The sequence below is a fragment of the Oncorhynchus kisutch genome, linkage group LG26, assembly GCF_002021735.2.
Source record: "Oncorhynchus kisutch isolate 150728-3 linkage group LG26, Okis_V2, whole genome shotgun sequence".
Lineage (NCBI taxonomy): Eukaryota > Metazoa > Chordata > Actinopteri > Salmoniformes > Salmonidae > Oncorhynchus > Oncorhynchus kisutch.
In genome coordinates, this window is record NC_034199.2 from 5,844,842 (window position 1) to 5,867,158 (window position 22,317).

Consider the following 22,317-nt stretch of genomic DNA (forward strand, 5'->3'; position numbering starts at 1 on the left):
TCCTCTCCCGAGGGAGTCGGGTGAACGGTCGCCAGGTAAAGCTCCAGCTGGAGCAGGAACCCCTTGCACCCGGGCAGCCATGCCATTGTACACCCTCGGGAGCGCGAGCCGAATCCCGCTGGGGCCGGACGCCGCCGGAGAAGGTGGTGGTGTAGGCTGGAGAGTGGCTGAAGACGGGGTAGGGAGGCCGCTCCTCTCCCATCTCTCCATTCTCACCATCACTTGATCCATGGCCGTCCCCAGACGGTGTAGCACAGCTGTATGCTGGAGGACACGCTCCTCCATGGACGGGGAGGGCGCATCCGCTCCTGCTGACTCCATGATATTCGGTGCGGGATTCTGTCAGGTTCTCCCCAAGGAGAGGAGGTGGGTGTGTAGTCAGGCGCAGGAGAGTGCAAATGTAAAGAAAGGGCGTTTATTTTAATTAATTATTTTAAGTCCAAAGAACAGGAACAGGACAACAATATCAGCCTCAATACCACCCGAACGCAAGTCCAGAAAAACACCTGTTCAACAGAACACACGAAAACGCAACCCAAACAAATGACAGTAAACGAAACAATCCCGCACAAAGCCAAGAGGGTAGGGCAAGATTAAAATACCCCACCAATTAACCAAAATGGGACACAGGTGAATGACAAGACGGACAAAACCAAATGAAAAGGAAAAAGGATCGGTGGCAGCTAGTAGACCGCTGACGACGAGCGCCACCCGAACAGGGAGAGAAGCCATCTTCGGTGGAAGTCGTGACAGACCGCTGCCTCTGATTGGGAACCATACCCGGCCAACAAAGAAATAGAAAACTAGAACGCCCACCCAAATCACACCCTGACCTAACCAACTAGAGAAATAAATAAATGACCCCTCCTGTCTCAGCCTCCAGTATTTATGCTGCAGTAGTTTATGTGTCGGGGGGCTAGGGTCAGTTTGTTATATCTGGAGTACTTCTCCTGTCCTATTCGGTGTCCTGTGTGAATTTAAGTGTGGTCTCTCTAATTCTCTCCTTCTCTCTTTCTTTCTCTCTCTCGGAGGACCTGAGCCCTAGGACCATGCCTCAGGACTACCTGACATGATGACTGCTTGCTGTTCGCAGACCACCTGGCCGTGCAGCTGCTCCAGTTTCAACTGCCTTATTATTATTGGACCATGCTGGTCATTTATGAACATTTGAACATCTTGGCCATGTTCTGTTATAATCTCCACCCGGCACAGCCAGAAGAGGACTGGCCACCCCACATAGCCTGGTTCCTCTCTAGGTTTCTTCCTAGGTTTTGGCCTTTCTAGGGAGTTTTTCCTAGCCACCGTGCTTCTACACCTGCATTGCTTGCTGTTTGGGGTTTTAGGCTGGGTTTCTGTACAGCACTTTGAGATATCAGCTGATGTACGAAGGGCTATATAAATAAATTTGATTTGATTTGATTAAACAGGCTCTCTAAGGTCAGGGCGTGACAGCCTACTTGAGCTCATGTGAAAAAAATGCACTGTGTCAACCTCTCTCTTTAATCTCACTTTTAATGGATGATGCGACAGAAGCTATCAAATCATTCAGAATTGTTTTCGACACCCCAGAAAAGACATTCGGAAGTTTGATATGTTCAGCAAGTAAAGCATCGTAACGTGCAATTACCTCTGCAAACTCCTTGCCCTTGTTGGCAGATTTTTCCCTCTTGTCATGTCCTCTAAAAGCAAATTCTTGCATGCCCGAAAATGCAGTGGTGTTGATAAGCTGCTTGAGAACATCCCCGTTTCTTCTTACTTTCTTGTTGTGTTGCATAGTTTGAATACGAAGACCTTTGTCCTAATCGATGAAGCTTTTTCCCAGAAGCTTGAATCTGATGTGGGCATTTATATGCTCCCTGCTTTTGTTTTACCATTTAGCTGAAAATCAATGTTCTCAAGGTCACTGTACTCACCTTTCGACCAAAGCTCAGACTTTCCAAAAAGCAGGCAAGGCCAGCAATACAGAGAGGGGGCCTCTTAACAAGCTATACTTTTGATACCAGTTGGTGTTGAATGCCCTCACCTCACCTTCATCATTCTTCATGAAACTGATCTCAGACAGAGGTCGATCCCCACTTTTAATATACACCTTTTCCATGTACCCCAGAGAATGAAAGGGATTCTTCAACAAAAAGTCCACAACACTGCACACTCACGCTGGTAGCTAGCTAGCTACTGAAGTTAGCAAGGCACATTTATAAATTGCACTAACTGGACCCAAAAATCTAGTTCTAAAATCAAGAAAACAATTTATTTGATACCTTCTCCGTCTCCTGTAATTTGAATGGAATAATTAACTATCACTCTTAATCTCTATCCAACAACGTCACTAAGCTTCTCAACAAATATAACCTCCATAATGCTCTGTGGCACAATCTCAATACAACACACTAGGTTCATTCTCTGATCCTCATGCTATGATTGGATGGACAACATGTCAGTTCATACTGAAAAAGCTTTGATTGGTTGGAGTACGTCCTCCGGAAGTGGTCATAATTACCATGTATGTCTATGGAAGGGGGTGACAAGCCTCCAATATTTTGTATTGAAGTCAATGTAGTCAGAGGAGGACTAGCTGTCCTCCGACTACACCACGGTGCTACCCCAGAAAGTACTTTTGAAGTTACTGTAGACCATTGCAAAACAGTGTATTTAAAATCCATTATCTAAAGACTTTTTTAATGTTTCACTATTTACATTTTTATGAAATTTTACTGAGGAGGATGTTCCTCCCCTTCCTCCTCGGAGGAGCTTCCACTGTCAGTAATACATGACTTGGTGTGGCAATTGAAGAAACACAGGTAGACTCCAGCAGTTGTTACAAATCTTTATTTACGTATTGTGATGCTGAACTCGAGCAAATCAATTACAAGTAGTGTCTATAGGAAGAAAATACGTTACAGTAAATGTTGCTAAGAGTTTTCTGCCATGGAGAAAGAAGTTATTTGGCTTGAGGGACGACAACTGGTTGAAATTATGTGACTAAATAAAGTATCATCTAAAACCAAAATGTTACAGTAACAATACCAGTACTCCATGTATGGGAACTTGATACCTGTGACATTCACCTCTTTCACTGTGAGAGCCAATGTGTGGTGAGCTTTTCTGGCATAAAATGGATGCTGTGCATCACCCAGGTTGGTGTGCTACTGTACACAATGGTAGCAGGTGGGGTGCGTTACTCCCATGCAATGTAAAGCACTATGAAGCTTATTGAAAAGCGCTGACATTTTTTAAAATTGTGTCTGTAATTTTTTTTTCAAACAAGAAAAACCTCAAAATCAGTCACATTTTAATTGTAATCTCTACATATTGTACACATAAATGTAAAGTTTGGCACTTTTTTCAGTACTGTGATATGTGGACGAGCACATACCATAGATACTGTATTACAGATAGAAGGCTTATCATTTCATTATATGATGTGTAAATATTTCTTACTTCTATATGTCATCATCTAAGACATATGCCTTCTTCCTCCTCCATAGGTTCCATTGTTCAAAGTTCAGTTCAAACACTTTTCATCAGACAATGAAACACCATGGAATATTTATAGGAAGGCCTTCTTGCTGCGCTTTCCCGTTAAAGCGTTGTTGAGAAAATTTGAATTTCCGTTACAGGCATTGGATTTTTTCTTTGTTTACCAGACCTCCGTAATGACCAACAGCACTTCCCTTGCATAGTTTTTACATGACAACAAATAGGTTGGAGATATACTGGGGCAATGTAGGGTTCAACTTCAAGATCAAAAGTGGTATTTCATGTGTTTACCTGGGATGTGAATCCGGGACATATTTCTGTCATGAAAATGTGACAAATGGTGGCCCTGGTTGCAATGCCATGATATTTTACACTTTAAGTATAGCTTGTGGTAAAAAAATTATAGGCCATGCATGTTCGCAAAGAGGTGGACACACTTCTCTGTTCAGCTTATGCCTCCCCTCAAAAATCATCCCTTATTTGTTCCGATTCTCCCCCTTTCTCCAGAAGTGTGCCTTTCCAATCTCCCAGGCATAGATTTCGAATAATTAAATTGGTGTTGGCATTAGCTGGAGGGAGTTTCCACCATTGTTAAATCCATAACCAAACATCTCAACTTCGATGTCGGCCCACCACCTCAAGCTCTAACTCGTCAAGACAGAACTGCTCTTCCTCCCAGAAAAGGCCTGCCTGCTTAAAGACCTCTCCATCACGGTTGACAACGCCACAGTGTAACCCTCTCAGAGTGCAAAGAACCTTGGCATAACCCTGTTGTTCTCTGCAAACATCAAAGCAGTGACCCGCTCCTGCAGGTTCATGCTCTACAACATTCATACCTCACACAGGAAGCAGTGCAGGTCCTAATCCAGGCTCTTGTCCTTTCCCGTCTGGACTGCTGCAACTCGCTGTTTGCTGGGCTCCCCACTTGTGCTATCAACTTATTCAGAATTGCTGCAGCCCGCATGGTTTTAAACATTCCCAAGTTCCCTCATGTCACCCGCTCCTCCGCACACTCCACTAGCTTCCAGTTGAAGCTCACATCCACTACAAAACCATGGTGCTCATCTACTGAACAATGAGGAACTTCCCCTCCCTACCTGCAGGCTCTGGTGACCAGCAAGAAGTTACATTATGCTGGCTTGCAAAGTGATGTTTAATTCCTATTGGAATCCATCCAGAGTGGATTCAGAATGACTGCCAGTGTCAGAAAGATAAACAAAATTAGACTAAACTCGAACAACCATTTCAGTCACGGGTGCAATAAGTCCAACTAAAAGATTGGATTAATTTAGTTATTTATCTTTGTGTAGCAAAACATTAAAAAGCAAAAAAATTAAATCATAAATTCCTTAACCAATCAATGTACATGCATCACAGATATTGAAAACAACTATTCTTCAAACCTAACTGCAATGCTGGGAAATATGATACTGATGGGCGTGGTTTTGCCAACCAGTAAAAAAATTATGATTACTTTGGTGTCAACCTCACTTGGGATTTGAACTCACAACCTCTCAGTTGCCAGCAACCTGAATTTCCTGCTAAAATACTGGATCTGTTCATGTGACTATGGTTGTAGTGGTCATGAAATTTTGTCAGCCGGTTATTGTCATGCGAAAGACTGCCAGTCTGACAGTAATTGACGGTTAAGTAACAAACATGTTTAGCATCTCCAGGCCTCCACTCATACAAGTTGCTGATGCTCGCCTTTGGAACATCTACATTTAAAGTCTAATAAATTATTTTAATATGCACCATCACAATAAATCTATTGTATTTTAGACAGCTCTGAAGAAACATTATGACATGAAGAAAATTTGTTTCAAAATGTCCCAAATTATTGGCTATTGTGCCTGCAGAAAGTATTCACACCCCTTGACTTTCTCCACATTTAGTTACAAAGTGGGATTCAGAAGGACTTAATTGTAAAAAAAAATTGCCAACGATCTTCACAAAATACTCTAATGTCAACATTAGAAATATAAAAAAACATTTTTTATATAAACATTTATATATATATATATATATATATATATATATATATATATATATATACAGTATCTCGATTAAACAAGTCTTCAACCCTGAGGCAATGCATGTTAGAATCAGCGATTACAGTTGTGAGTCTTTCTGGGTATGTCTCATGTGCAACATTTGGCCAATTATTATTTTCAAATTGGTTGTTGATCATTGCTAGGCAACCATTTTCCGGTCTTCCCATATATTTTCAAGCAGATTTAAGTCAAAACTAACTCGGCCACTCAAAATATTCACTGTCTTCCTGGTAAGGAAAACCTTGGTCTTTGTGGCTGAATCTGTTTGAAATTCACTGCTGGACTGAGGGACCTTACAATTATCTGTATGTGTGGGGTATAGAGATGAGGTAGTAATTCAAAAACCATCTTAAACACTAGTATTGCACACAGAGTCAGTCCATGAAACTTATGTTACTGAAGCAAATTTTTACTCCTGAACGTATTTAGGATTGCCATAACAAAGGGGTTGAATGCTTATTGACTCAAGACATTTCAGCTTTACATTTTTTATTAATTTGTAAAAATGTCGAAACATAATTCCACCTTGACAGTATGGAGTATTGTCTGTAGGCCAGTACCAAAACAAATCTCATTTGACTCTATTTTAAATTCAGACAAAAAAAAATTGGGGGAAAAAATCAAGGGGTGTGAATATTTTTTGGAGACACTGTAACTCTGTAAGCCACCCTGCACTATCAATGAACCAACAGTATCAGTGTTCTCTCCCCAACTCATGTATAGAAAGTTTGGAGCGTAGCATGAGATAACAAGTTCATCCAGTATGCATATTAATACAGTCCACACTCCAAAAGCAATTACTAGAATATGTTTAATTTTGGGGTATCGGCTAGACCAATTATGTACATATTTATGTATTTCTGCCATGCTTAATTTTCGGTAGGCTATGTATTCTATAATGGCACAATCATTATTTTAACTCAGGGTTTTTTTTCGGGCTTGAGCTCATATTTAGGCCAAGCCTTTGCATAAACTCTAATATGCATATGGATGTTTTGAATTAATCATCACCTTAGAAAGTGCTGTCCATTTCGTTTTTAGGCTTTGAAACAACATCCACAATGACCATGTTTTCCATTAGGTTTAAACCTGTTGAACTTCTTTCTTCAGACTGATTAATCACAGTGAGGTGAGTTCTAAATGCATGATAATGTTTTGATGATCAGTGTTTGATGTGATTTTCGATTGGATTTGAATTGATGTCAGAGTGGTTAGCGGGACAATAGTAACAGGCCATTAGTGACCTGATGGTCATTAGCAAGTTGGGTTCTACCATAAGAGATTACCGTGACTCGGTGACATGGAGTTTTAATCCGGTCATGACTGAGTGACAGTGTGGCGGTAATATGGTCATCATAACAGCCCTAGGTGTGACAGTGTTAAAACCATCAACCACTTAAACTGGTAAAACACTTCCACTGATGGTTGGCACAAAAACACATATTAGACCATGCCCCCAAATATATTTTACTTGGCAAGTCAGTTAAGAACAAATTCTAATTTTCAATGACGGCCTTCTGCCTTGCTCAGGAGAAGAACGACAGATTTTTACCTTGTCAGCTTGGGGATTTGATCTGGCAACCTTTCTGTTACGAATCCAATGCTCTAACCACTAGGCTACCTGCCACCCCAGATCACTGGTATGTTTCAGAGATCACGTTAAAAATCACGTTAAACACAATGCACACAGAGTGAGTCCATGGATCTTATTATGTGACTTGTTAAGCAAATCTTTACTCCCAAACTTATTTTGGCTTGCCATAACAAAGGGGTTGATTTACTTATTGACTTAAAACATTTCAGCTTTTAATTTGTAATGAATTTGTAAAAAAACTTAAAAACATAATTCCACTTTGACATTATGGTGCATTGTGTTAGGCCAGTCACAAAAGAAATCACAATGTAATCCATTTAAAATTCAGGCTGTACAAAATGGAGAAAAGGTCAAGGGGTGTGAATACTTTCTGAATGTACATGTTCTTGGTACCAAAGATGTACCTGGTGGCACACTCAAATCCCCAAAGCATTTATGGACACATTACATCAAGTGTCCCTGAGTACTGACATTTTCACATTGGTGTTGTCAGATAATTATGAAATTATTGACTTGATTCTGGGCAGCTTCTAGCAGTGTACAGAACTGTGTTCTTGCCATTTAAATCTGTGGCCAAGCTCTGTCATGCACATAGAGCTGGTGGTGTGGCAGGAAGTTCAGGTCATTAGCAACAAAGAGTTTGAGTTCAAATCCCAAGTGAGGTATAGTCTTAGGTAGCCAGCATTCAGCAGCATACTGTCCTTTTACAGCATTAACACCTTCATTCAGCTGTAGAAATTCAGTAACTTGTTGTTTACCTTCCTTTCACTGCCATCAGTAGCCTATAATGTACCATGCAATTAAAATAACTTTGCAACAGTGTAGCATTTCATGGCATAGAAGGAAAACACTGTGGAGTGGGAATTCTTAATATGAAAAATAAAATTACCCTAAGCCCTGGTAAATAACCTTTTTCTTCTTCTTGGGAGTGTATGCTGGTCCAGCATGGTCTAGCTGGACAAGCTGGTCTGCTAAACTACGGTCATCATTATCATATTTCCCAGCATGCTATATTGCAGTTTGATTTTCTAGAATAGATTGTTTCAATATCTGTGTTTTTGCATGTACATTGATTGTTTTAATTAATCAATTAATTTATCTTATGCTACACAAAGATACATAACATACATACTAACCCAATATCTTAGTTGAACTTATTTCACCCGTTACTGAAACTGTTCCAGTTTAGGTGGTGAACATTATTTTGTAGTAAGGGTTACATTGAGAAAATGGGATCTTTCTGAAATGAATATGGACAGTTCATCAGTTACATTTCAATTAAACCCTCCCTGAATGCTTGAAAAAAAAGTGAATCTCCCTTATACCCCAAATAATAATAATAATTTAAACAAAGCGGATAGCGGAGAACATGTCTATACCATTTATCCTCACATCTTGGACAGACCAGAGCCTTCTAGAAACAGTTTACATGGCAGAGCCTTCTAGAAAAAGCATTACATGGCAATGCAGGAATTTTGATAGCCCACAGGGCTGCTGGCCAGAAGGTTGTGGGTTCATAGACCACCGTGGAAGAGAGTAGGGGGGGAAAGATCTCCTTTATAGTAAAAGCATTGCATGAATCTATCATCGTATTTGCAGGTCTGAGAAAAAAATAGCCCTTTTCTGTGGCTTAACCCAACGAGAGATGGTCACAACGGTTTCCCTAAAAGTTGTCTGGGTTTAAACATTTATTGTACAGAAAGTGAATCGCCTAATCAATTGATAGAGAGAATTAGAATTACTTCCCAAGCAAAGTATATTTTTTGGGTCCTTGGCTATAGAAGGTTGTGTCTCAGCCTCTGAATGTCAAAGACACGAAACAATGCATATTGTAAAGCATCAAGGACCAAAGCGCTCTAATATATCATGTTATAATAATCGGATCAGTTTTAAAATATTAAACTAACAAGAGGTAAGCTTGTGCTTTTTGCCATTTTCTTTCATAAAAAGTAGGGCTATGGCATACCCTCAATATATCCATATAGCAGCCTATTGCCTAATTTAATCTGCCAAACAGGTATAAATGAACAGAATAAATAGGCTCCAACACAAAGCCCTCTTGTTGTTAGTAAAGTCAAATTAATTATGCCTACTCAAATTTGCCTACTTTCAGCACCATTAGCTGTCAATTTCCAATTGATTGTGCCACGGCTGCTGTTTCAAGTTGTCACCACAATCGAATCTGGCTGATTGTGAGGCCAATATCTCAATACGCTTTCAGAATGGAAAAGTAACATTGTTTTTAATAAAATAAATTATAGTAGTAGCAAGCAATCAAAGTTGACCTCTGGTCCTCGTCATCTTTGAGCTCTCCTTCTCAAACTGAACTGAACAGAACAAAAGCTTTAGGATAGTCCACACGCAGGAGTGCATTTTTGGATTAGGCCTAATCAAAAATCATTTTTAGAAAAAGCCTTTGACTCTCCTCCTGAACTGCCTACACAGCACAGCCATTGGTTTATTTTGTGCCATTCTTTAGTTTTTTATCTTATGTTTGTTGTGTAGTAAATATTTCACCTATATTATCATTTTTTATTTGTTCATTCAAATTGTTGGATATCCCCGTTCAGGCTGGATTCCATTAGGAATTAGACATCACTTTGCAAAGCCAGCATAACGTAACTTGATGCGGGTTTTGCGGGTGGCCACCATATGCTGGAATGCTGGTGACCAGTGTCCAAACAATGAAGGCTGGTCACCAGCCTATGCTGGTCTATGCTGTTTTTTTCAACAGGGCTTCCAAAACAGGAATTCCTCACTCCAGCATGGCAATTACCCACAACAGCCTGTGTAAGTTTGAAGAATTCCGTGCGTGTATGAGTGTGCGTGTAATTGTCTTTGTGGGTGCCTCTGTAAATGTGTGCTAGTTAATCTAGTGTTTGTGTGCATGTGTGTTTCAACCATATAGGAATGTGTCAACATTGTTTATGTGAGTGCTATGCTAACTTTAGGTGCACCGAATGCACACGTAATCAACTCCAACATTACAATTTTTACAGTATATTTATGAAAGTCAGGTGACAGTACTCAAATATGATTTTATATAAGTCGTTATGCCTACTGATATTTAACTCCCTATAATCAAATATATACATAAACGTAAGATTATGATTGCCCTGATATAGGGTGTTTAGGAAAGTCCCAGTTTGTAGAGCCTTAAGGTCCCGAGTCATCCTCTGTCTCAATAGTGCTCCCAGTAGACCTTACCCTAATACAGAAATATCAACTTACCCTCCCTTAACCACTTACCACGTTCAAGCTGTGTTTTTCAAGCTGTTTTTGTCATGAGAGGTCTGATGAGTATATATATTATGGCAAATAAATGAACTAAAGTAGGGATGGCATGAAATTGCCTTAATGCTATGGCTCCATTTTTACCCTGCACTCGGGTTATATGGTTACATCCAGATCTAGGTCAAATGCATATGTCACAAACCTCAGCCTTACACCGACCTTGCTTTAGAAACATAGCTACCGCCCCGCCCCATACCAATGCCCAGACAACCTGGCAATGGGCTACCCTTCCCAAGCTGTGGGCTTTACCCTCTTTGCCAAGGATTTACCGGCATTCAAGCGAGGCAGGAGAACAAAGAGACTATCCGTCAGACTGAGAGGCCCATGCAAAGACAGATAAACAGAGAGAGTGAATTGGCTCAGCATCCTGGAGATGTGCTGTTCAGAAGCCTAGGTTCCATTTGGGAAGGTGAGTTATAGTCCCTTGGCTTGCTGGTTCTTTTCCTAAGGTAGCCCCAAAGAAGGGTAGGTAGCTATACAGACCAGGCAGGAGCAACTGATTCAGGATATCTTGATCACTCTTGATAAATCAGGATCTCTGAAATGGAAGCTTGGTGATCTGGGACATGTCCATGGATCTCCTGGATCAATCGTACATGCAGGGCTGGAGGCATTGGAGGGCCAGGAATGCTTAGGGGCTCCATATCGTTAGCACTGGGGCTTGAGATTTTTTAGAAATTGGTAGGCTGGAAAGATGGAGGGATGACTACAGTTTTGGCATGTTAACATAAAATACCCAGGGAATGTGCAGGAGCAAAAGATGAGAGGGATGAGATTATGAAGCTTGCTCTACAGCAGGTATGGGGTCCTTTACCTCCACCAGGCTTTCCTGCTCCTCTACCTCATCATAAACCTCTTCCTCCTCCCCCATATCGTCATCATGCTCCGGGAGAGCAAGCCCCGGTTGACGATCGATGGTCAGATCACACTCAAGGCTCCCCGCTTCTCCATTGATGGTCAAATTGGCCTGCACGCTCCCAGGGGTAGAAGGACTAGCTAGCTCCTCTCCCCCCTCCACACCCAGCCCTTCCTGCGAGTACACCTCGACCAGGGGCAGATCCCCATCCATGCTACCCAAGGGAGGGATCTCCACGTGGGCTTGCCCGCTAGGCGAGCCTCCGGGCTGTGTCGAGGCCTCCCCTTCACCTCGCAACTTCTTCACATTGAACGTCATGGGCGACACCTTGAAAGAAGAGCTCTTGGCGGCGGGACTCTTAGGGTGGTTTGGTGTAAAGCTTTTCTTGATCTTCTCACGGCTCGCGGGTGGCACGATCTTTGTGCTGATCCTGGTCATCTTCTTCTCGATGCTTTGGCGCGAGAAGGCCTTCTTCAGGCTGTCCACCTTCTTCAGGCTGGAGCGCTTCAGCCGGTCGGCTCTGGATCTCTCGAAGGAGGGCAGGGCTGCTTCTAGGCCCAGCTCTGCCTCTCCCTCCAGGGCTTCGTCGTCCTCGTGGAGACCCCCGGTGTCATTGTCGGAGGAGTACAGGCTGATGTTATGGAGACCCTCCTCCTGAGAGCGGTTGGCATCTATGCCGGTAACAGACAGGGCAGGTGCCGCAGGGGCGTCGTCCTCAAGCTGGCTGGCCTGGCGGGTCTTGGGGGAGTCCTTGATGAACATGCTGGAGGGGATCTCGTTGTCTTCCTGGAGAACAGAGGGGAGGACGGTGTTTGGATTAGGAAGGTGTTCATGTGAAGTTATGGGATGATCACTTGAAACAAGCCTCAGGTCATTAATTTATTAATCAAGCGGATGAACACAAAGCCATGCACACTATAATTCTATATCAGATATAAGCATCAGCATTAAACATACCGATAACTGCCTAAATAAAGGAAACCGATCATTGTGTCTTAATAGGACATTGGGCCACCACGAGCCACCGGAACAGCTTCAATGTGCCTTGGCATAGATTCTGCAAGTATCTGGAAATCTATTGGAGTTATGCGACACCCGTCTTCCACGAGAAATTCCATCATTTGGTGTTTTGTTGATGGTGGTGGAAAACACACTCAGACGTCACTCTTGAATCTCTCATACGTATTCATTGCGTTGAGATCTTGTGACTGAGAAATATACACACTCAAACTCAAACACATTAAACCCCTTATGCTCCTTTGAGACCCCTCTTTCAAAGTCACTGAGATATCTTCTCTTCTAACCATGGTAGCCAAAATAATGGGTAAAACTGGGCATTTTATATATATATATATATATATATATATATATATATATATATATATATATATATATATATATATATATATATATATATATATGTGTGTGTGTACTGTATATGTATGACCCTAAGCATGATAATTGCTTAATTAACTCAGGGACCACACCTGTGTGGAAGCAACTGCTTTCCATATACTTTGTATCCCTCATTTACTCAAGGCTTTTTCTTTATTTTTGGCAGTTACCTGTACATAGATACTGTATATCAAAAGCAGATGCAACTTAGTCTAGTTGGATCTTAAATTAAATCAAACCCTGCATGTGCACTGCTACAGGACTGTGCCTTCAGAAACTATTCATACACCTCGACTTATTCTGTATTTTGATGATACAGCCTGAATTCAAAATATATTTGTCCCTGTCTACACACAATACCCCATAATGAAAAAGTGAAAATATGTTTTAGAACTCTTTGCAAAGTTATTGCAGATGAATTTCAGAAATATCTTATCTACATAAAGTAGCAGTCAAAAAGGGTTTTTCTTTATTTGGACATTTCTACATTGTGGAACAATAGTGAAGACATCCAAATAACACATATGGAATCATGTAGTAACCAAAAAAGTGTTAAAATCAAAATATATTTTATATTTCAGATTCTTCAAAGTAGCCACCCTTTGCCTTGATGACAGCTTTGAACACTCTTGGCATTCTCTCAACCAGCTTCATGAGGTAGTCTGCCCATTTTTTTAAAATTTGGAAATGTTAAATTAATGTAGGAAAGTATAACACATTAGATCTGAAAGATAATGCAAAGAAAATAACATGCAATTTATTTTGTATTTTTTGTTCCGTCTTTGAAATGCAAGAGAAAGGCCATAATGTAATGGGATTCCAAGATGGCATAGCAGTTCAGACATTTTTTGTCCTCGTCTTGTCGTGTCCCGTATATATATATATTTACAACTTTTTTCACATACATTTTTTTAATTTAAATTTTCCATCAACTCATCTTCAAAACACTCTCCTGCAACCCGCCTCACCAATTTATATTTATAAAATCTGTAATCCTCCAAGAAGCTAGCCAGAAACTCCAAGAAGCTAGCCAGAAACTAGCCAGAAGCTAGCCAGGAGCTAGCCAGAAGCTAGCCCAGAAGCTAATCCAGATGCTAATCAGAAGCTAGTTAGCTTCTTTACAGGCAAATCGTTAGTATTCAGCTAACCACGGTTTGTGGTCATCAGCTATCCTTTAGCTCGAAAATCTATCGCCAGTTTTGTACGGCGCAGCGCGGCTCGGAACGGAACATATCGGACCAATTTTTCTCTCCATGTCCCTGGATTTCAACCGCTCTCTGGACATTCATACCTGGATCTCACAGCTAGCTAGCTGCTATCCGTGTGACTATCGGCTTTCGTCGATTCCGGAGCAAACATCAATTATTCCGGAGCTAGCCAGCTCCGTCAATCACTCCTGAGTTCCATCAATCACTCCTGGGCTGCAGTCACCTATCCGGACCCGTTTTACTGCCTACGCGGAGCCCCACCGGGCCTTCACAACTGGACTGCCAACGTTATCTACCCAAAGGAGTTATCCAGCTGGCTCCTCCGTCGCGACGTTACCTGAACGCCCATCTGCGGCCTACTAACCGTTAGCTGTCTTATCGGCTGCTATCTGAATAGACAATCGGACAATTTATTTATTTATTTTTATTATTAATATGCTTTCTTCTTGGGCCTCTATAACTATATCTATTGTTTTTATTTTTGTTGTTGTTGTGTGAGTTGGACTAATCCCCTCTACCACACGGAACCCCACTAATCTACTGACGGAACGCAAGAGGTGGCTAATAACAGACCTCCATCCTATGCTAGCTTGCTACCGATGGCCTGGCTAGCTGTCTAAATCGCCGTGACCCCCAACCAACCTCTCCACTCATCGGACCCTTTTGATCACTCGACTAAGCATGCCTCTCCTTAATGTCAATATGCCTTGTCCATTGCTGTTCTGGTTAGTGTTTATTGGCTTATTTCACTGTAGAGCCTCTAGTCCTGCTCACTATACCTTATCCAACCTATTAGTTCCACCACCCACACATGCAACGACATCTCCTGGTTTCAATGATGTTTCTAGAGACAATATCTCTCTCTTCATCACTCAATACCTAGGTTTACCTCCACTGTATTCACATCCTACCATACTTTTGTCTGTACATTATACCTTGATGCTATTTTATCGCCCCCAGAAACCTCCTTTTACTCTCTGTTCCAGACGTTCTAGACGACCAATTCTTATTGCTTTTAGCCGCACCCTTATTCTACTCCTCCTATGTTCCTCTGGCGATGTAGAGGTGTATCCAGGCCCTGCAGTGCCTAGCTCCACTCCTATTCCCCAGGCGCTCTCTTTTGACGACTTCTGTAACCGTAATAGCCTTGGTTTCATGCATGTTAACATTAGAAGCCTCCTCCCTAAGTTTGTTCTATTCACTGCTTTAGCACACTCTGCCAACCCGGATGTTCTAGCTGTGTCTGAATCCTGGCTTAGGAAGACCATCAAAAATTCAGACATTTTAATTCCAAACTGCAACATTTTCAGACAAGATAGAACTGCCAAAGGGGGCGGTGTTGAAATCTACTGCAAAGATAGCCTGCAGAGTTCTGTCCTACTATCCAGGTCTGTACCCAAACAATTTGAACTTCTACTTTTAAAAATCCACCTCTCTAAAAACAAGTCTCTCACCGTCGCCTCTGCCCCCAGCTGTGCTCTGGACACCATATGTGAACTGATTGCCCCCCATCTATCTTCAGAGCTCGTGCTGCTAGGCGACCTAAACTGGAACATGCTTAACACCCCAGCCATCCTACAATCTAAACTTGATGCCCTCAATCTCACACAAATTGGACACTGTGTTAACAACCCTCCAGGCAAGCTTCAATGCCATACAACTCTCCTTCCGTGGCCTCCAATTGCTCTTAAATACAAGTAAAACTAAATGCATGCTCTTCAACCGATCGCTACATGCACCTACCCGCCTGTCCAACATCACTACTTTTAACGGCTCTGACTTAGAATACGTGGACAACTACAAATACTTAGGTGTCTGGCTAGACTGTAAACTCTCCTTCCAGACCCATATCAAACATCACCAATCCAAAGTTAAATCTAGAATTGGCTTCCTATTTCGCAACAAAGCATCCTTCACTCATGCTGCCAAACATACCTTTGTAAAACTAACCATCCTACCAATCCTCGACTTTGGCGATGTCATTTACAAAATAGCCTCCAATACCCTACTCAACAAATTGGATGCAGTCTATCACAGTGCAATCCGTTTTGTCACCAAAGCCCCATATACTACCCACCATTGCGACCTGTACGCTCTCGTTGGCTGGCCCTCGCTTCATACTCGTCGCCAAACCCACTGGCTCCATGTCATCTACAAGACCCTGCTAGGTAAAGTCCCCCCTTATCTCAGCTCGCTGGTCACCATAGCATCTCCCACCTGTAGCACACGCTCCAGCAAGTATATCTTTCTAGTCACCCCCAAAACCAATTTTTTCTTTGGCCGCCTCTCCTTCCAGTTCTCTGCTGCCAATGACTGGAACGAACTACAAAAATCTCTGAAACTGGAAACACTTATCTCCCTCACTAGCTTTAAGCACCAACTGTCAGAGCAGCTCACAGATTACTGCACCTGTACATAGCCCACCTATAATTTAGCCCAAACAACTACCATTTTCCCAACTGTATTTAATTTATTTTGCTCCTTTGCACCCCATTATTTTTATTTCTACTTTGCACATTCTTCCATTGCAAAACTACCATTCCAGTGTTTTACTTGCTATATTGTATTTACTTTGCCACCATGGCCTTTTTTGCCTTTACCTCCCTTCTCACCTCATTTGCTCACATTGTATATAGACTTGTTTATACTGTATTATTGACTGTATGTTTGTTTTACTCCATGTGTAACTCTGTGTCGTTGTATCTGTCGAACTGCTTTGCTTTATCTTGGCCAGGTCGCAATTGTAAATGAGAACTTGTTCTCAACTTGCCTACCTGGTTAAATAAAGGTGAAATAAAATAAATAAATGTATTATTCTAGCCGAGGCATAATTTCGATTTTGGCCACTAGATTGCAGCAGTGTATGTGCAAAGTTTTAGACTGATACAATGAACCATTGCATTTATGTAAAAATGCTTGTATCAAGGCACCCCTAAATGTGCCTAATTGATTTAGTAATTCATTTTCAAGATCATAACTGTGCACTCTCATCAAACAATAGCATGGTATTCCTTCACTGTAATACTACTGTAAATTGGACAGTGCAGTTAGATTAACAAGAATTGAAGCTTTCTGCCAAAAACAGATATGTCTATGTCTTGGGAAATGTTATTTTTACTTACAACCTCATGCTAATCACATTAGCTTAAGTTAGCTCAACTGTCCCGCGGGGGACCCACCGATGCTGTAGAGGTTTTCAACAGGTGTGCCTTGTTAAAAGTTTAATATGTGGAATTTATTTCCTATTTCCTTCTAATTCCTTCCTTCCTTCTCAATCAGTTGTGTGGTGACAAGGTAAGGGTGGCAAACAGAAGATAACCCTATTTGGTAAAAGAACAAGTCCATATTATGGCAAGAACAGCTCAAAAAAGCAAAGAGAAATGACAGTCCATCATTACTTGAAGACATGGTCAGTCAATGTGGAAAATTAAGAACTTTGGGCCAAGAAACATGAGCAATGGACATTAGACCGGTAAAAATCTGTCCTTTTCGTCTGATGTCCAAATTTGAGATTTTTGGTTCCAATGAGACACAGACTAGTTGAACAGATGATCTCCGCATGTCTAGTTCCCACCGTGAATCATGGAGGAGGAGGTGTGGGGAGGTGTGATGGTGTGGGGTTGCTTTGCTGGTGACACTTGGTGATTTATTTAGCATTCAAGGCACACTTTACCAGCATGGCTACCACAGCATTCTGCAGCGATACACCATCCCATCTGGTTTGCACTTAGTGTGACTATCATTTGTTTTTCAACAGGACAATGACCCAACACACCTCCAGGCTGTGTAAGGGCTATTTGACCAAGAAGGAGAGTGATGGAGTGCTGCATCAGATAACCTTGCCTCCACAATCAGATGGTTTGGGATGAGTTGGACCGCGGAGTGAAGGAAAGCATCCAACAAGTGCTCAGTGTATGTGGGAACTCCTTTATGACTGTTGGAAAAGTATTCCAGGTGAAGCTGGTTGAGCAACTGCCAACAGTGTGCAAAGCTGTCATCAAGGAAAAGGGTGGCTACTTTGAAGCATCTCAAATATAAAATGTATTTTGATTTGTTTAACACTTTTTGGTTACTTCATTTTCCATACGTGTTATTTCATAGTTTTGATGTCTTTACTATTATTCTACAATGTAGAAAATTGTTTAAAAAAAACAAAGAAACACTTGAATAAGTAGGTGTGTCCAAACTTTTGACTGGTACTGTAAGTGTTCACAATACATGTTAAAAATCACCTTTTTCAGTGATTACATCTGTGTTTCTTTCTGGGTAAGTTTCTAAGAGATATTCACACCTGGATTGTACAATATTTGCACATGATTCTTTAACGTCTTCAAGCTCTCAAGTTGGTTGTTGATCATTGCTAGACAGCCATTTTAAAGTCTTGCCATAGATTTAAGTCAAAACTGTAACTAGGACACTCTGGAACAATCAATTTCAGTGTATATTTGGCCTTGTGTTTTAGGTTAGTGTCTTGCTGAAAGGTGCATTTGTCTCACAGTGTCTGTTGAAAAGCAGAATAAAACAGGTTTCCCTCTAGGATTATGCTTAGCTCTGTTAGTTCCCTTTTATCCCCCCAAACTATCCTTAGACAAGCATACCCATAACATGATGCAGACACCACCATGCTTGAAAATTTGAAGAGCAGTACTCAGTAATGTGTTGTGCTGGATTCGCCCCAAACATAACACTTTGTAATCAGGACATAAAGTTAAATTCTTTGCCATTTCTTTTGTTGCAGTTTTACTCTAGTCCCTTACTACAAACAGGATACATGTTTTGGAATATTTGTATTTTGTACAGGAGTTCTTTTCACTCTGTCATTTAGTTAGTATTGGAGTAACTACAATGTTGTTGATCCATCGTCAGTTTTCTCCTATCACAGCCATTCAACTCGGAAACAGTTTTAAGGCCACCTTTGGCCTGGTGAAATCTCTGAGCAGTTTCCTTCCTCTCTGGCAACTGAGTTTTGAAGGACACCTGTATTTTTGTAATGACTGGTGTGTTGATACACCATCCAAAGTGTAATTAATAACTTTACCATGCTCAAATGGATATTCAATGTCTGCTTTTTTTTTACCCATCTACCAGTAGGTGCCCTTCTTTGCGATGCATTGGGTAACCTCCCTGGTCTTTGTGGTTGAATCTGTTTGAAATTCACTGCTCGACTGAGGGACCTTACACATAATTGTATGTGTGGGGTACAGAGATGAGGTAGTCATTCAAAATCACGGTAAACACTATTATTAGCACACAGAGTGAGTGCACATTTTTACTTCTTAACTTATTTAGGCTTGCCATAACAAAGGGGTTGAATACTTATTGACTCAAGACATTTAATCTAATCACGAATATAATCCACACAAATATTCAATCAAATAAAATGTTATTGGTTGCGTACACAGGTTCAGCGAAATGCTTATGAGTGAAAAAGTGAAGTAAAGCCAAACTATACAATACACACGAATCCCCCAAAAATGTAAAGAAAGACATCAATAAATATCATAATGAGCAATGTCAGAGTCTGGAATATAAATATCAACTTCACAGTACATAATTTGCCGCTGTATGCTTTGGCAGCCATAAACGGATGTCATGGTTCAAGAGTTTAATAAATCCCCAAATGACAGTAGGTGGTTTGTAATTTCAGAGCAGTAGTTATTCAACAGTACCAGTTACAGGTACCAGCCTCAACACCCTATAGTTCACAATCTACAGAACTGTGTGTGCGTGAGCGGGCCTCTCCACTGACTGTGAAGAAACTAAAACCCTTTCTTACGGGCTTCTCGCCACCCGCACTCCCACACACAGCACTCCTTCACACACCAGAGTAAGCCCCTATTCAGTTAGACTAAAATAGGATAACACACTACGCTGTGAAGGACTGAAATCCTGCAGTGCCCGCAAGGTCCCCCTGCTCAAGAAAGCATATATACATGCCCGTCTGAAGTTTGCCAATGAACATCTGAATGATTCAGAGGAGAACTGGGTGAAAGTCTTGTGGTCAGATGTGACCAAAATGAAGCTCTTTGGCATCAACTCAACTGGCCATGTTTGGAGGAAGAGGAATGCTGCCTATGGCCCCAAGAACACCATCCCCACCATCAAACATGGAGGTGGAAACATTATGCTTTGGTGGTGTTTTTCTGCTAAGGGGACAGGACAACTTCACTGCATCAAAGGGACGATGGACAGGGCCATGTACCGTCAAATCTTGGGTGAGAACCTCCTTCCCTCAGCCAGGGCATTGAAAATGGGTCGTGTATGGTATTCCAGCATGACAATGACCCAAAATACACGGCCAAGGCAACAAAGGAGTGGCTCATGAAGAAGCACATTAAGGTCCTGGAGTGGCCTAGACAGTCACCAGACCTTAATCCCATAGACAATCTGTGGAGGAAGCTGAAGGTTCGAGTTGCCAAACGTCAGCCTCGAAACCTTAATGACTTGGAGAAGATCTGCAAAAAGAAGTGGGACAAAATCCCTCCTGAGATGTGTGCAAACCTGGTGGCCAACTACAAGAAACGTCTGACCTCTGTGATTGCCAACAAGTGCTAAGTCATGTTTTGCAGAGGGGTCAAATACTTATTTCCCTCATTAAAATGCAAATACATTTCAAAAATTTTTGACATGCGTTTTTCTGGATTTTTTGGTTGTTATTCTGTCTCTCACTGTTCAAATAAACGTACCATTAAAATTATAGACTGATCATTTCTTTGTCAGTGGGCAAACGTACAAAATCAGCAGGGGATCAAATACCTTTTTCCCTCACTAAGGTGTGTGAACAACTCTTTTGATTTTATTTTTGTGGTGGAAAAGATTGTACAAATGGTGTTGGTCTAGTGCTCATAAGATAACACATGAAATGATCATGTAACACATATTTGCAATGTGATCCTGAACAGTGCCTCATATCAGACATATCTCATAACAAAGCAACCAATAATCAATTATAGCAAATCAATCAATCAAAGCAAACCAATAAACAAATAATCATACATTACCGGCCCTAACAAAATATTTGAAACTCTACTCCACCTTGAGAAGCCAAATGAAATACCATAGATACTCCTGATTGTTTTATTAACCTGCAGATACCAGATACCCAGGACCTTATCTAAGCCACGCACTGCATGATTCACAGCTCAGGTGGAATCAGGCGGATGCCAAGCATATGCAGCTTCCAGTGACGGTGGAGGTAAATCTGTCATCAGTGTTCTGTTCTCTTGAGTTCATCATCAAGACTAAAAAAGCTTTTCATTTAAAGGTCTCGGCTTAGAGGAAGTGCTGCACGGATTCACAGTTTCACACATTTGTGCGTCCTATGGATTGACCAATCTTGTCAAAGCCTCCATTCACAGTCGATTACACAGCCCCGAGCAAAGCTTTCAAGCTTTATTGTGGTATCCTTGATGACATTTTAAATTGTATGTGGAGGCCTGTTTGGCTGAAACGCTCTTATGTATGTTTAAAAAATGGTCAATCAATCCACGCGGTATACAATAGAACAGCACTGTTCATTTAGAGGAGTCAGTTTGAGGCAATGCTCCTCAGATTCCCTAATCTGTACGTCATATGGATAGACTCATGATATCAAAGCCTCCATTGACATGGCAAACCATGTGATTGTTGATGTTAGACGACTCTGCTTTGAGGCAATGCTTCTCACATCCACTAATGTGTATTTAATATCGATTAGGTCAATTAACATTGACAGGATTCTCAGACTTTCCAGGAGCATTAACCTTATCGAAATTGTTCTGTGCAAAACAAATCGGATTGGTTATTGTGAAAAGGTCAACTTTGTTTGAAAAATGTCAAGGAACCAGTTTGATAACATAAAAGGCTCATGTGTAGGTAAACGCCATTGTAAATGTGTGCTTCATGCTCAAAGGGCATGCCTTGAACAAGCAGTAGGAACTGACAGTGTTGTGGTGATCTGTCTGGAAGCCGGGGTGGGATAGAAACTAACTCTTTAGGGCCTTCCGAGTGGTGCAGTGGTATAAGCATTGCAGTGCTAGAGGCGTCACTACAGACGGGAGTCCCATAGGGTGGTGCACAATTGGCCCTGCGTTGTCCGGGTTAGGGGAGGGTTGCTTTACTTGGTTCATCACGCTCCAACAACTCATGGCACACCTGGCGCCTGCCGACTGACTTCGGTCATCAGTAAAATGGTGTTTCCTCCAACACATTGGTGCAGCTGGCCTCCGAATTAAGCGTGCGGGTGTCAAGGCGCGTGGTTTGGCGGGGCATGTTTCGGAGGATGCATGACCCAACCTTTGCCTCTTCCGAGCTTGTTGGGGAGTTGCTGCGATGAGACAAGATCATAATTGAAAAAGGGGTTAAAATAAACAAAATGTAAAGTTATTCATCACATTAATGTCAAATCCCACACTCATAGCCAAATATACTGTAGGATTCACATGAGCAAAGGACTAG

At 41.5% G+C, this 22,317-nt stretch overlaps 1 protein-coding gene across 1 annotated transcript in view; it reads right to left on the reverse strand.

Moving 5' to 3' along the window:
* Positions 1 to 2,811: 2,811 nt before the first annotated feature.
* The window catches only part of LOC109871130 (caveolae-associated protein 2-like), a 36,092-nt gene continuing 16,586 nt past the window's right edge, over positions 2,812 to 22,317 (reverse strand). The window contains exon 2 of the mRNA XM_020461970.2: positions 2,812 to 12,064. Within this exon, the coding sequence (XP_020317559.1) occupies positions 11,198 to 12,064 (867 nt within the window). The 3' untranslated portion in view covers positions 2,812 to 11,197. The remainder of the gene's footprint in view (positions 12,065 to 22,317) is intronic.